The 16,187-nt window shown below is 31.6% G+C and overlaps 1 protein-coding gene across 1 annotated transcript in view; it reads left to right on the top strand.

Annotated features, from left to right (window-relative positions):
* Positions 1-7,749: 7,749 nt before the first annotated feature.
* LOC145330871 (endoplasmic reticulum aminopeptidase 1-like) overlaps positions 7,750-16,187 on the top strand; it is a 112,349-nt gene continuing 103,911 nt past the window's right edge. Inside the window, exons 1-2 of the mRNA XM_080175534.1 lie at positions 7,750-7,904; positions 8,865-8,935. Coding sequence (XP_080031660.1) covers positions 7,850-7,904; positions 8,865-8,935 — 126 coding nt within the window. The 5' untranslated portion in view covers positions 7,750-7,849. The remainder of the gene's footprint in view (positions 7,905-8,864; positions 8,936-16,187) is intronic.

Genomic DNA, 16,187 nt, shown 5'->3' with positions numbered 1-16,187 from the left:
GTTTAGATTTTTATTGGATAGAATCTGATTTGTTATTTTCTGAAATACTGCGGGGCAATTGAATCAAGGTTTTGTGGAAGGGGGGGGGTGATAAATGACATCTGCCCATTTTCTACTTTATTTTTTAAAAGAAATAGTATAAAAATGGGGGAGAATTGATTTTTTCTAGGAGTGATTTCTCTTAACAGGGTGGTGGTACCCTCCCCCAAAACATTTGACATATGCCATTATTTATCCTAGGTTTTTAAAAGTAGAAGTATAAAAATTGGGGTAAATTGATTTTTTCTAGGGGCGATTTCTCTTTAGAGGGCAGTGTAACTTCCTACCAAAACATTTATAAACCTTCCTTTTATATTTTTACTAACAGTAATAGGTGAATGATTTATTTTTTTACTTTTCAGAAATCTCAGAATGTGTGATCCCAGCTAATTTTAATATTTGCAATTTATTTATACTCCAAAAATAGTATTTGTAAGGGGTTGTCTTACATAGACGTCCAAAGGGGGGGGTAATGAGGCGATTACCCCCCCCCCCCCCATTTAAAATTTACCCCTACCCTGGGGGTGCCGTAGGCACCCCCAACCATTTAGGAGGGGGTATTTACCCCCCCAAAATAAAAAATCTCTAATAAAAAAAATTTTTGCGTTCGCGCGCATTTTTAATACTATATATTTAATAAGATTTAAATTATCCCCCCCAAGCAAATTTTACCCCCGGGGTAAAAATTTTGGGGGGGGTAAAAAAAATTTGCGGCGCCATTTTACCACCCCCAAAAACGAATTACCCCCCCCCCCTCCCAAAATAAAAAGCTTGGACGCCCCTGTTGTCTTACCCTAACCCAGAACACTTTATATGAGAATGTTATAGTATTTATCTTTACTGCTCCATAGACTTAACATTTTCAGTATAAAACGATGTGTGTTAAAAGTCATCAATACCTTGATTTAGAACTAATAAAAGCCAAATGAGAGGCAGGTTGAAATATATAACAATCAGTTATTTTAAGACTGAACAAAACAAATAAGTCCGCTATTTCACTAAAGATATCAGGAAAGAGCATATACACTGTACAGGCCTTTTTGTATTTTTTAATTACATTTTAGTATGATAATTTCGAAGCAAGATGTGAAATGATGTAAATAATTTTAGTCTTCAAAAAATCAGGGGTAGCTATTCTAAAAATCAATTCTACAAAAAATCACGAAACCTTTAAAAGTTAGGTGGAAGTATATTTTATTTTTTCATGTAATTGAAAAGGGGTGGGTAAGAAGGGTAGGAAAGGGGGTTGTAGGGAAATTTTCTTTTTATGAAATTTTTCATAATTAATTAATTTGTTGAATCTAGTTTCTGTTACGTTGTATAACTTGTCAATAATTACAAAAGCATCCTAAAGGGGACTATCCACGAATGAGAGCACATGATTCTAAGTACCTTCCAGCATTGATCCTAAGTATTTTCTTTCAGAATATAATAGGTCACCATATATCATTAATGTATTGACGAGAAAATTTATGTTTCACCATATTTTTTTAGGTATTTTAATTGATTTTGAAAACTTTTATGAAGCTAATTCTTTTAATAAAATGGATATTTGATGATACACATGCGAATACTCGTGTTATATAGATTGTAAATTAATCCATACTAGCATTAATTTAAACATACATATGAGATATAGTAAATGTGCTTTTAACTTTTTTTAATTTTTATCATTTGACAACATGGACAATTAAAGACACCCCGAACTCAACAAAACGTTTGATAGAATTTTGGCTAAAAAACCTGAACATTTTTTTACTTTTCTTCAACTTGAAGTGGTGAAATATAAATTTTCTCGTCAATATATTAATTATTAATGGTGACCTATTATATTCTGAAAGAAAATACTTAGGATCAATGCTGGAAGGTACTTAGAATCACGTGCTCTTGTTCGTGGATAGTCCTCTTTATTGAAAAGTAAACAAAAGATATTATTGTTTATAATCCTTAATATTGTTTTAATTAAATACTTTTAACAAAAACAAAATAAAGTAATCTGTAATACAAAGTAGCTTGATGTCTGTCTATCTGTTTGCCCGTCCCTTAAGATCTTGGTAACCACTGAACCGATAGGATTTTACTCTTCAGGGAATATACCATTGGTCCTGTGGTGGTTTTAGGTTATTTTCTAGGGGGGTGGAACACCGCCAACCCCCCAAAAAACGAAAATCCCCCCCCCTTTTTTTTAGATAGGTATCTATTTTTTTTAGGTAGGTGTCTACCACTTTTTTTTTCTTTTTACATCCGCCGCAAGAACACTGCGGCTCGGATTACCACATACAAATTCTCTAAAGGAGAGTTGACATACCTAGAGGCTAGGGGCGAATCCGCTAGTAAAGTAATATTGTAATAAATGGGGTAATATTTTTGCGTATTTTCCTTAAAATTGGGTGTAACCTTTAAGTCAAATGCTCTTTTTAAGTCAAACTGTTCTTGATTTTGACTATTTGACCTAGATTCTAGGGCAGCAATATGAAGAAGTCCTTATTATTACTATTAACTAACCAACTAGCTGAAACAAGTGAACTGTAGAATAGCTTTGTTATTTAAGATGTTATTTATTTTACATTTTGTACTGTATACAGAAATATCTTGTTTATTTTAAAAATAGAAAAAGCAATCATTAATTAACTAGAGAATATGATTAAAACAATAGATTAGTTCTTGGAAACATATTTTAATTTAATAAGTCATATGTTCGGAAACTGAAATTTAAAATAGAAAAAATTTTCAGACACAAATGAAGTAGATTTTAAGGTTGATTTATCGGCAAGTAGGTTGTTAAATAAATGGATATAGTAGAAGTGGATTGATTGACAGGGGAAAAATTGTCGTCAGTTTAGATTTTCTATATGCACCTTATTTATTGGTCAATTCGTTCATCCAGTAGGAGAGGAGGTAATGGGGTAAAAGGGGTTAATTTCATTATTATAGCCAGCTGTGAGTATCACTTTATATAAGAGTGAAATAATAGTAAATCAAAAATAGTAAAGGACGTAAATTATGAGTTGAACTGTTAAAAAGAAACCACACACAATGTTTAGACCTCTTTTTGTTGGATCCTAGAATTTCTGGCAGGTATTGTCGGTAAACCACTGCATGGGAACTATTTCATTTTTTTAACTTCTCAAATTCATCAATAAACAAGATAGGAACAGGGAAAATACAACAAAACGCCTATTAAAAGGTGTTATCATGAAAGGGAACATTTATAGTGTAATTTAGGGATCCGTATATATTTCAAGGCATAACAGAAAAATGTTTATTCTTTGAAATAATTTAGATTGTTTCTTTGAAGTATTAACTTGTTTTTTGAATTATCAACTAGTTTGGATTATATTTGTAAATAATCAAATGTATTAGATGCAGTAATTAATTGCTGTAAAAAAGCATGATAAGTTTATATGAAAACTAATAATTTTTTTCTCAGAATTAACATTCTTGCTTTATAAGATTTTGTTGTAAAATAACTCAATTATATAAAATTAATTAAGTTAAAATATCTATCAAATATTTTGTCAAATATTAATTACAGTTTGATCTAAACAAAGCATTTGATGCACAATAATTTAATTTATCACGCACTAATAAATAATTTATATTAAAATAAATTTACGCATCGTACAGATGATAAATGATATTATCAATACTTGTGAAAAAGTGATAGTTTAGTATAATTAAAACATAATCCTTATATAAAAGGAAACAATATCAATGACACTTGTCCCCACAAAAATAAGTGTTTGCAAGGTTATTTTTTCAATCTAAACTGACATACATGAAAGATTTGTAGTGTTTACTCGTTATTATAAAACTATTATTGAAAACTCATAATTTAAATCCTCTAAATAATACAAAAGGTTAATGTCTTATTATACACTGGCGGTTTCGCCCCTGTAGGCCTCTAGGGGCACTTGAGGGAAAAGAGGGGTGGGTGGTTTTTTTTTTAAATGGGCCTATTATAGTGTGTATGTGTGTAGCCATAGTTTTGAAGTAGTCAGGTGAGTCATTTTTGTACAGCCACTAGAGCCAGCTTAAGCTCCCCGTTCTAGTATATTTTAAGTTGACCCGCAGTCTCATGAGAGCTACTCTTTATTACCTCACCCTCACCAAGTATGGCAGGTGTCCTAAAATAATGAATAACGCTGTCTGTAGGATAAGGATGTATGTGACTTTTGAATATCAACACTACTCAATTATCTCCCTTCTTTAACTACAAAGGGAAAGTTGCGTGAATGTATTGCGACTTGCCACAAGGGAACTCGAGTGCATTTCCACTTAGATACTAAGCTCCTTTCTCATGGTAGGATGAACGCCCATAATAGTTCTTAACCTTTCTTATACCTATAATAAGCTTCACTGTACCAGAGAAATGTTTCATCTGTTCCAATGACATATATTTATATTATATTTTAATGTATGTATATGTATCATCAATCCTTAGTTGTTCATTATAAAGTACATTTTCTTCTACAATTCAAATTAATTCATTCAATTTAATTTCTATTTCAAGTTAGAACTATGATAAGTTAAATTTGTCTTTATTGTTCACTTCCATTTAATTAACCATTTAATTATTTTGGAGTTATAAAGCTTTTCTGTGATATCTTTTTAGGTAAATAAATGTGTATTGTTTGACTTTAACCAGAGATGGGTTTTTAAAAGATGCTGCGTTTATTCTCAACATTTTTTACACTATGAATAACAAGCGCGGCCTTCGCGAAATCTAAACAGAGTATACAACTATTTATCTAATTATTTCGCTTTTGTTGGTACAGCCTTTTTTGAAGAAAAACAAATTATCTTAAATCCTTTTTTTGCTGCATATTAATTAATATATCCCTTAAGGGGCGTTCGGTCGAATTTTCACAGTAGCACTTTTCACTATTCTAGCCCCAACGGGGCCAATTGCCTAACCCTGTGGGGCAATAACCTAACCTAACCTATAAAATTGTTACTGTGAAAAATACGACGAAACGCCCCTTAAGAGGCGTTGCCACGAAAGGAACTATACCCGGAACTTCTAAATAATGTTCAATATTAATTACGTTGTTTTGGATGTTGTCATCCTTGTTGTTTTAAAAAGATGTTCTGTAAAGTACCGAACTCAAGAAGGAAAAACCACAGGCCTGGGCATTCAAATCCGCACATTATCATAGAATCAGAACAACATTTTTTTACAACAGCACAAAGGGGGAGGTAGGTTGTGCTGAAACTACATAAAAGTGTGAGTTTTAAGGCTTAAAAAACAGTAGTAAAACCACGATAATATTCACTAATTATATGTATTATTTATTGAATAGAACCATAGACAAAAATTTTTATATTATTTTTAGTGAATATTATCGTTCTACTTCTGTTTTTAAGACTTAAAACTCACACATTTACGGAATTTTAGCAAAACCTAACCCCCCCCCTTTTTTTCTCTTCTCTTTGCTTAACAGGCTTTAAACACCCCTTTTTGACAGCCTTTTTGAATGTGTTATTTTGCAAACACATGCAAAACTGTGGATGTGATGATAATGCGGAACTGAAGACACAGCCATAGAGACACAGACTTGGGGAAATATAGCGTCACACTATGCAAGTTATACGTAACTTAGGCAGGACAGTATTGTTTATGATTAGTTATCCTCTTTTATCTTAAAAAAGAAATGCATTTACCGGTGGCTACGTACCTAGCCTCTAGTAGAGGCTCTATATTTGAAGAGGCAGAGATGGGCAAGAAAAATAGCTTAAAATTATCTGGATTGGATCTAGACTTAAATCTGCAATTTGAATTATCTAAAACCAACACAGGAGCTTTATGAAGCTTACCAAAAAAGAGAACTTAATTGGTTCAGTAATTATTGAGATCTTGAGCTCTAGAAAAACCCATTAATTTAAAAGAATTACACATTTTACTTTTTTTAACTAGTAATTTTTCCTCTAGATGTATTTAGGGCTCTGTATTTAAATGGAGGGGTTAAAAAATAGCCCAAAACTAACCCGGTCTATATGACGCCTTCCTGAAATATAAATTATATTTGTTACAGGGTTAGTGAGATCTTAACGGACAAACAATAAAAACATTAAGGATTAATAGGATTATTAGTAAATGCAAAAATATGTTTTTATTAGTTCCACAATTGTTGCTTATTTTCCCATAGTATCGTAGAGGCAAGGAAGAGAAGAAAGAGAGAAATTGGTTTCGGGAAAATCTCCAACATAGCAGGGATATTAAGGGATAAGACAATGCACGACAAATTAGTTTACATCCCTATTGACAATAAACAAAAATAGTATAATTTTTATAGGTTTAAAGATTGAACCAATTAACAAGAATCCAGAAAAGTGCCCAAAGTTATCAAGCTAGCAAATGAGAGAACGTGTTTATAAAACTTTGGGTACCATTATAATTTTCTAATATCCCTGTCTCCCTGCCTGTATCTAGCAGACATGAGAAAGAGGGCCACCACTACAACTGAACTAGCAGAAACAACACAAGAGATAGACATAATCAGCTGTGCACAATCAATATTACCACGAACCCAGGGGGAATATTTATTTCATATAAACACATTTATAGATAATTAAGTGTTTTTCTGAAGCCAAATTATAGAAAATTAAACTTAAGTACACCCAATTAGGTCTTGATTTTTAAATTTTTGATAATATTAAAAGTTAAAATTACAATATTTTAAGTGTTTAAAAAATATTATTTATATATCCCCCCCCGTGTCCCTGAGAATTACATCAACATTGTTATGGTTGTTTTATTATGCAGTAATATCACAGTGATCCCTCAATCATTTATTTATATTTTCTATGCTTTGCAGTACTTTAGTGCATAGCTATTGATCTTATTATTACAGTTATTATTGTTCTGTTTATGCTAAATAGTGTTTATTCTCATATGTAATGATTAGATACAATAAGAAAAGTGAAAAATATTTATATAGAAAAGTTTTAGACATATATTCATATATTCAAATTGACACTTACATTATGTTTTTAAACAAAAAAATTATCATATTTGATATTATTTCGATTGTCTAAGACTATACGATATAAGAAAAAAAATTAGTAGTTATTTCCTTTATTAGTATTTGCTTGTCTGTTTGTCTATTGGCAAAAAAGACTTTATAATTTTCTTGTTTTAGATTATTTTTATAGTAAAGGAATATGATCTTTGTATGTCTGTCTGTCTGTACCGAAGGATCTCGCTAACCTCTAAATTGATATGTTTCTCCTTTTTAGGATAGGCCCTGTTAAGGTTAATAACCAATTTAAGGGAGTGTACCATCAGCCTCCCAAGAGACTCCCCCCCTAACTTTTTTTACTTTTTCTTTTTAATTCTAAAATAAAAATTGCATTTTCGAATTCAACTCCCCCCTCCTAAAGAGCCCCTAGAGGCCTGTAGTATTACATATGTAAATTAATTAAAAATAATGAACTTTCTAAACAAAATCATATTTAGTGATCTCTATTTTACTAAATACTATAATCTTTATATTCGCAGAAATTGCTGTGTGCTTGTTTATAATTCATTTATCTTATTCTATTAAGTAGTAAGTTTTGTGTTTACTACTAGCTCTGATTTAAACATGTTAGAATTACCCTATTGCTGATATTTTAGCTTTTTGACATATTTTTTCTAATAACTTGTTGGAATATTGATTCCTAAGTTGAAAAAACACAATGTGTTAATACGTTATATTTATTCATCTTGTTAGTTTGACAGTATGATCTTTTGATCTACGCTTTTTTGGTGTTGTCATCCTTGTTATTTTAGAATGTTAATAAAGCGCTGATAGCGCTATAGAATTGAATGGATATGTCAGATGAAAGAGATGATGTTGCTTTCCTTACAGGATCAAATAGCAGTAAGTATTTGTAAAGGGAGGGGCGGATATCCCACTTTTGCAAGTATCATGAGAGGGGCAGATATCCCACTTTTGCAAGTATCATGAGAGGGGCAAATATCCCACTTTTGCAAGTATAAAGGGAGGGGCAGATATCCCACTTTTGCAAGTATAAAGGGAGGGGCAGATATCCCACTTTTGTAAGTATAAAGGGAGGGGCAGATATCCCACTTTTGCTAGAATGAAGGGAGGGGCTTATATCCCACTTTTGTAAGTATAATGGACAAGGCTTGTATCACACTTTTAAGATCCCAAGTGAATCAAATTTTATAGCTATTTGGTCAAAACGTAGAAATGTTCTTAAGTGTTAGATGGCTCTGTAAAAGGTAACAGTCAAACACCTTTTGGAGGTCAAAAAACATAAAATTAAAAGGAATGTTTAGGAAGATTGGACGTTTTAGAAACATATTTTAATAATCTTATATTAGTAATTAATAATATTAACGCTACCTTTTGTTGTTTTATGTTTTTTTTCATTCTCATTAATTGAACTAAATGTTATAAGGGAGGGGGGGGGGATTGAACAGTAAATTACATTGGTAAAAAAAGTTTTTGAACCAAGTTATCGTATTCGTTAATCCATTTTTTTCCATCTATTATTTTTATATCTACAAAAGAGGTATTTCCTATCCTCAATGGGGATGTACTGTACATTAACTTAACGTCCATTGTCATATCCCCTACAATCTAAAAAAAAGTGTTTAGATTTGGTGTATTTGTCATGCCTTTTTGACGAAAAGGCTTATGGTTTTCTCTTCTTCCATGAATTCAATTTAAAAAGACTGCTGTTTTATATAGATGATATCAAACTTATTTATAGAAAATGATATCTACATGTAAATGAAAAGAATTGTATCTTATTTTTCATTCTAAGAAGGCATCAGTTTTGATAAAAACTAATCTTGTTTAATTTGTTTTCAGGTGAGTCCCGGCTTTACAGTAAACGTGATCTGTATGAGAGAGGACATGTAGCTGTGTGCAGTCATAGACAGGTAAATAAATTAACCAGGAAACAAGACAAATTTAACCTATTCCGGAGAAGGGGCGTTTAAAGCTTCCCCCCTCCTTAAAGTTTTATGAATCTCATTTTAATTGTGTGAAAAAAGATCTAAAGTATAGATGTATATAGTTATACAGATAACTACCTACCCCCTTTTCCGATGCTAGCAAATTGTTTTCTTCTAATTGACTGACACCATTAGTTAATTTTCAAAGACCCAATTGATAGTCAGCACAAGATCATTAGGATAGGGATATTCAGTTATTTAACCCCTTCTCTCTCTAATGTTTTACTCTAATGTGTGAAAGTTAGAGTTATAAAATTTCTGACTTTTCAAATAACACAACTTTTCTTGAAATTTGGATCCATTAATCCTGGCGGCTACAGGACCATCCTGAATCCAGGTATATCTTTAAAGGTGCCTAAAAATTACTAAATTACATACTTTTTGCCTTTTTTCCTCTCCAAACACAAAGTAACACTAATAGTAAGCTTATAACCCCTTTTTGGAACTTAGAAAGACCGTTATCAGGTTTACCTAGCCTGCACCAAAAGTACTTTGTACCTGCAGCTTCATACTAACTTCAAATAGCCATTAAATCCATATTTTTAAATGAAAGTTAATTAAACTTTCAGGAAATGTCCATTTTATATATTTCTACCACATATCTTTTTTCCGTTACTCTTTTATGAACATTTAGAAAAACGGTGCTTTTGATCGTCGATTTTTCGCCGTCGGCGTTAAAAAATCGCCGTATTTTATATTGCAACTAAAAGAATGAATCTGCTTTATTGAAAGAATCATAGAATTATGAAACTATGGTATAAAGGGGTTATGACAATGGACTAATATGGATGTAGTCATCCTTGTTAGGAAGAAAAAGGGTTAATGTAATTTTTTATGGGGGGGATCAGGGGCAATAAACTTCTTCAAATGATAATCTCAAAAACCTAACCAAACTATTTCAATTTCGTACTGCTGCATAGAAGGAAAATTTAAATCAATTTAATTTCATTTCTATTTTGCAATTGGTATTGTTTAAAGTTTTATCTTGAATTACACTAAAATGAAAATGATCTAACTTATAAAACAAGGGAATAAATTATTTTAATGGGAATCTAAAATAAAAAAAAGAACTATTGGCTTCACCCCCACCATGGGTTTGGTTATATTCTTCCCTGTATTTTATAATTGTTTGAACAATTTATAATTTGTAACAATTTTTTGGCGGTCTAGGTTGGGGTTTTTGTCCCCAAAACAGCCTAAATCTATGGTACGTCTAGTGAGCATATATATACTGAAAAGAAGAGATAAAAATTGTCCAGCTTATTCATCTTCTGCCTGGCTGCCGAACGGAAAGACAAACACCCTTCGAGACTGAAAGAACATAAAGGGTGAGCAAAAAAAAATGCGTAGATTTTAAAAAATCAAATTGCGCGGCTTGTATTAATGGTAGAAAAAAGCCACGCATGTCGTTAGAACCGCTAAGAAGTCTATTTTCAGGAAATATAAAAACGATTCCTGTGCTACGCATAATTTAGGAGCTACGTGTTAAAATGTCCGAACTGGTGTAAAACTTGACTTGCGAGTAAATTTTAAAATATAACTAAAAATTAGAGAAGATATTTTGCAAAAAGAGATGCCTACATTTTTAAATTTCAAATTGCGCTGCTTGTGTTAATAGTAGAAAAATGTTACGCATACCGTTATAACCGCTATGAGCTGTATTTTTTGGAAATATAAGAACGGTTCCTGTGCTACAAATAATCTAGGAGCCAGATGGTAAAATGTCCCAAAATTTACTCGCAAGTCAAGTTTTAAGTCAGTTGGGACATTTTAACACGTAGCTCCTAAACTATACATAGCATGGGAATTGTTTTTATATTTTCTAAAAATAGACTTCTTAGCGGTTCTAACGATATGCGTGCCTTTTTTCTACCATTAACACAAGCCGCGCAATTTGAATTTTAAAAATCTATGCATTTTTTTTTGCTCACCCTTTATATTGCATAAAAATGATAAAAAATGCCTCTTGACGGAAAGTTATGTTATTCTTAATTTGATTAGTAGAGTTGAGAAAAGCAGTACCCCCCCCCCCTTTCCTTCCTTCTCAATAGGTTCCTCTGTACAGTGTTATAAAACCAATCCTATCCTATTGAATTCGCTTAATAACTGCTTGATTAGAACCGGTTCTCTGGCATAATGAAAAATAATGTACATCATCGTATATTAGACATTTTCCACGGATATTAAACTAAAAATCACGAAAACAAAATCTGTTTTTTTTTAGCACGGGCCCTCTAAGCTAATAAAACACATTTGTTTTATTAATATAATTTTAATATGCGTGGAAAGCTGTCTATTATACGATGCGACAAATAACTATTATTTAATTCTGATTTTAACTTTTAGAAAACAAAGAACTAAGTATATAAGGATAAATGCAGCTCCAAATATTTGATGATGTCACTATTTTGTATAAGTTTCCAGCATAACAAGTATAGCTACATACAACATTGAAATGTAAATGGAATAAAATAATATAAAATAAAATGTTATATGTAGAAAAGCAAATATGACAATATTCAATGATTCAATGATTCATAAAAGAGAAGCCTTAAAATGATGGTAGGACTAACAAACATTAACACTTGTAAAGTATCAAAACTCAATAAGGAAAATAAGTCCCAACATAAAAATTCCATATAAATGGGGTAGTTGCACGAAATGCATTTAAACTTGAATTTGGTGAACTACAAATTTTTTCCTGTTCAATGGTTTATAATGCATCTATGGGGCATATATTTGAAAGAATTTTAATTTTCTACCACGTAGTTTTAAAAATATCAAGGCTTAAAATCATATTTATGAAACTTATATTGCTGTCTTATTTTCACAAAAACATAATGCCTGCTATTTTGGTAGTGCCTAATTGTTTAGTATTTATTAATAATACAAAATTACATATGTTAGACAGCATTCTTGTAACGTATGCTTGCAATCATTTTTCTGAAATGCACTTCGTGCAACTATCCCTTTGTTGTAAAATTTCACAAATTCAGGAAACTGCTAAAGAGCATCTAACATTCCAAGGCATTTATTATAAAGATGCTTCACTCACAGTGTTGTATCTTCTTGTCCAAGGAATCATTATTCTAAAATTCAGATGAATTGGATAATTATATCTTACAAAAGTTTGATGTCAAAAAAATTTAAAATAGTTTTAAATGTTTTAAATGGTCTTTCTAGTAACGATTATATAGATACTATAATTTAAAAATTATACAGCTTTGTAAACCGTTATATGTTATGTTAACTGTTATGTTGGTTGAAACTATAGTTCTCATAAATGACTGCTCTGATAGGGTGATGCTTGACAAGAAGTCTAATATTAATATATCCCCTTATAGTGGCTTTAAGCTATTTCCTTGATTCTATACAAATCTCTGTCCTGAGAGGATTGACTCTAGGGGCGTGGTGACGCTTCGGGTATAAGTCCTCTCCACGTCACCTTTGAACATATTCTGCATTTTAAATTGTAATGTAACGCGCTCAATCACCTAGGGTATCAACACCCATCAGACAACTTACATTGCACAACCTTTGTCTGAGAAGTCCTAACTGTGCATGGTAATTAGTTGTGCCTGTTTAGGGCCAAGGCATTCCCCCTACTCTTTCTATTTATATCGCGCATCTGACATAGCAGTAGTAGGAACCAATATGATTTTTAACGTCTTTAGTTAACACGCGGTGTCGGATCGAGAATCGAACCTATCACCTTCCCGACGACGAGCCTGAGAGGATAGGGGTAGTAATAATAGAAAAGAGTCAGAGTGGGGAAACTTGAGAATGTATGAACATAAATTGCATAAATATGATTATAGCAAATGTAGAAATGTGTACTTAACATCAAAGCATATAATGCCGGCGGACATGTAAAATTGAACACAGCCATTTTTACAACCAGCAGAAATACAAAATAGTATAGGTGTATTTTTGTCATCAAAACTGTGAATTTGACAGCCTCATTGAATTTCATGGGTGTGAAAATGACAGTAAAACTGTGTTTATGACAGTAGTACAGGTGTAATCCTGACAGTGGATGAAAAATATTGCCAAAAATACAGCTAAAAACGAAATTGAAAAAAACACCCACTTTTTGTCAAAAGCACAGTGGTTATATTTTTTATAGTGGTAAAAGTGGCAACTCCTTCAAAAATATTCATCCTTTTCCAAAAATTCAGCATATACATAGAAACTGCTATAAATTAGGGAGGGATGGGACATTGAACTATAAGTAGACTGGCCCCAAAATCTTATAACTAAATTATATTATTCATTGACTCTAAAAACTTTGGGTACTTTTATTGGACTTTGATTTATTGGTTCCAATGTTTATAATTATTTAAGAAGATTATCAATTTATCATCCATTGTCTTATCTTCTCAGATCCCTGGCTACAAATGCATCTATCATAGAATTTATACATCCATGAATTATGCCCAAATAAAATATGTCATCCAATATTATCAGAAATATAGCTATTAATACCTAACTTATCAATATTCAATAAAATATTCAAAGTTTTTGAGTTTTATAGTCCATTTTCCCCTCCCTCCTGAAAATACTAAAGAAATTTATCCTATTTCTTAATATTCTAGTAAAATGTCAAATTTGTACAAATTATTGTTTAAGGGTTTTTATTTTGTTGGTCAAGGAGATAACAGGAATGAAGCAGGGTTGGCAAAATTCGGGATTTTTGTACACAGTGCAAATTAAGGTGCTTTGACTTTTGTGTCAGAACCTAAATTGGGACATAGTGCATTTCATTACCCTAGGTTAGGTAACTTCATTTCACTTTTCAATAAAATCTAAAATGCAGCGGTTTTTCAGAAAATTAAATTTGAAAATTTCAAGTTCAATTTTTACCCACTAGGAGTTACCGCATAATCATGACAAGAAAAGCAAAGATTATTTATTTAAAATTTTGAACAACTTTGCTTTAATAAAGTTCTTCATAAAACCACTCCTGAAGTAAGTTAATTAATGGTCATTTTTATCAATTGCTTTGCTAAGGTCACGGAAATTCAGCCTTAAATAAATCATATATAAAGAGGTTTTATGACTGACTTTATAAAAGCAAAGTTGTTCAAAATTTTAAATAAATAAACTTTGCTTTTCTTGTCATGATTTTGCGGTAACTCCTAGTGGGTGAAAATTGAACTTGAACTTTTAAAATCTAATTTTCTCAAAAACCGCTGCATTTTAGATTTTATTGAAAAGTGAAATGAAGTTACCTAACCTAGGGTAATGAAATGCACTATGTCCCAATTTAGGTTCTGACACTAAAGTCAAATCACCTTCGAAGGAACTGTGTGTAGGTTTAATCCGCGGACAAGCAAAAGTCCGGATTTTATTGGTTTATTCCAGGAAAAGTTCGGACTTTTGAAAAAAAGTTAATTAGAAAAAAATAATCTTCGTAAATGTCAACGTGTTGACCCAATCTTTTGTATTTAGGTATGAGTGAGGCAATAGTGAGCTGAGAGGACTACTTGGTAGTACAGATACTCTACAATTCTCTTGAATAAATGAATGATAAAAATTAGGATTGCCTCTTAAATTATAAAATTAATGTATTGACATTAATGTTAAATTATTAAGTCAAAAGATCACTGTTCCTAATTTAAGCTAAAAGTATTTGTTAGTTTCTAAATTCTTATTCTATGTTTCATAGATAAATTTTGTAGCATATTTGATAAAAAAAATTGTATCTGTTAGTTTTAGGTATAATTTAAAAGGCAAGCCTAATTTTTTTAGGTACTATCGTTCATTCATTCAAGAGAATTGTAGAGTATCTGTACTACCAAGAAATCTTCTCAGCTCACTATTGCCTCTCTCATACCTAAATGCATTTTTCAAATAAAAATGTTGCTTTCTAAAAATAAGTCTTTTTTGTTGTAAATTCTAATGTTTTTATGCTGAGTTTACAGGCATTTTGATAAAAAATAAGTAGTTTATTACGAAAAAGTAGTAATTTAGGACCTTTTTGGAGGCGAAAATAGCATTTTTTTTCAAGGTGGACTTTTGTTAAGGATTTTTGTTGACTTATTGGTGGTTAAAACCAGTCAAAACCATGTGGTTTTAACTGCCCTGAACTTTTCCTGCCAACCCTGGAATGAAGTGACTATTATTAAAGTGATAAGACAAAAGTCGATAAATTGATGAACATACCCAATGATGATACACAAAACTACCCCTTCTGTAGATTAAGATTAGTGGTTGAAACGTGTGGACATTTATCATAATGAGCCAACCAATAAAATTTCAATAAAAGTCGCCAAAGTTGTAAAGCCAACGATTAAGAAAACGTTGTTTTATAACTTTTTGGACCTATTTAATAAACAGCCAAATGTCCCCTCACTCCATGTAATAATATTTGAAAAAAATGTAATTTGATGTAAAAAATATCATATAAACGTAAAAATTACATTTTAGAATCCGGATTTTAATTGAAATCATACCTAGAAATTTTTTTGATACACGACAACTTGTTTAGATTTTCAATTAAAAAGTAGATTAAAGGGCGTTGCTACAAAAGACCAACTCTACAAAAGACCAACGCCTACAAAAGACCAACTCTACAAAAGACCAACGCCTCCAAAAGACCAACACTACAAAAGACCAACAAATATATATTGTTATATAAACATCAGATTTATTAATAAAGTAATACATAATCAAAACATGGCCGCAGCACTCGGCCCCCTGGCCTGCCTAGCCGCTGGCACTCGGCCCCCTTGCCTATAACCTAACCTAACCTTACCTAAATATTGTTAAAAAAATTAAAAAATTGAAAAAAATCTACCAACCTACTTTTTGTAAAATCTACAAAATTAAATAAATTAAAATAAATTAACTGGAAATAGATAACTTAATGGACATTCACATATAGGCTAGGTTAGGTTATAGGCCATGGGGCCGAGCTCTGCAGCCATGACCATCTAGTATTTTGCAAGTTTGGGTCTTTTGTAGGCGTTGGTCTTTTGTAGTGTTGGTCTTTTGTAGGCGTTGGTCTTTTGTACAACCGACTAGTTGGTCTTTTGTAGGCGTTGGTCTCTTGTAGAGTTGGTCTTTTGTAGCAACGCCGATTAAAGTGCTCTTTTAATAATTTTAATAAAAAGATGATAATTGATTATCCTTTTCCATTTAAAAGGTGTCGGTTTTTGAAAAATAATTTTGATTT

This window comes from Acartia tonsa, chromosome 10 (genome assembly GCF_053477335.1).
Source record: "Acartia tonsa isolate MP-2025a chromosome 10, ASM5347733v1, whole genome shotgun sequence".
NCBI lineage: Eukaryota > Metazoa > Arthropoda > Copepoda > Calanoida > Acartiidae > Acartia > Acartia tonsa.
The sequence above is the reverse complement of the archived record's forward strand: the minus strand, read 5'-3'. Positions and strand labels throughout refer to the sequence as shown.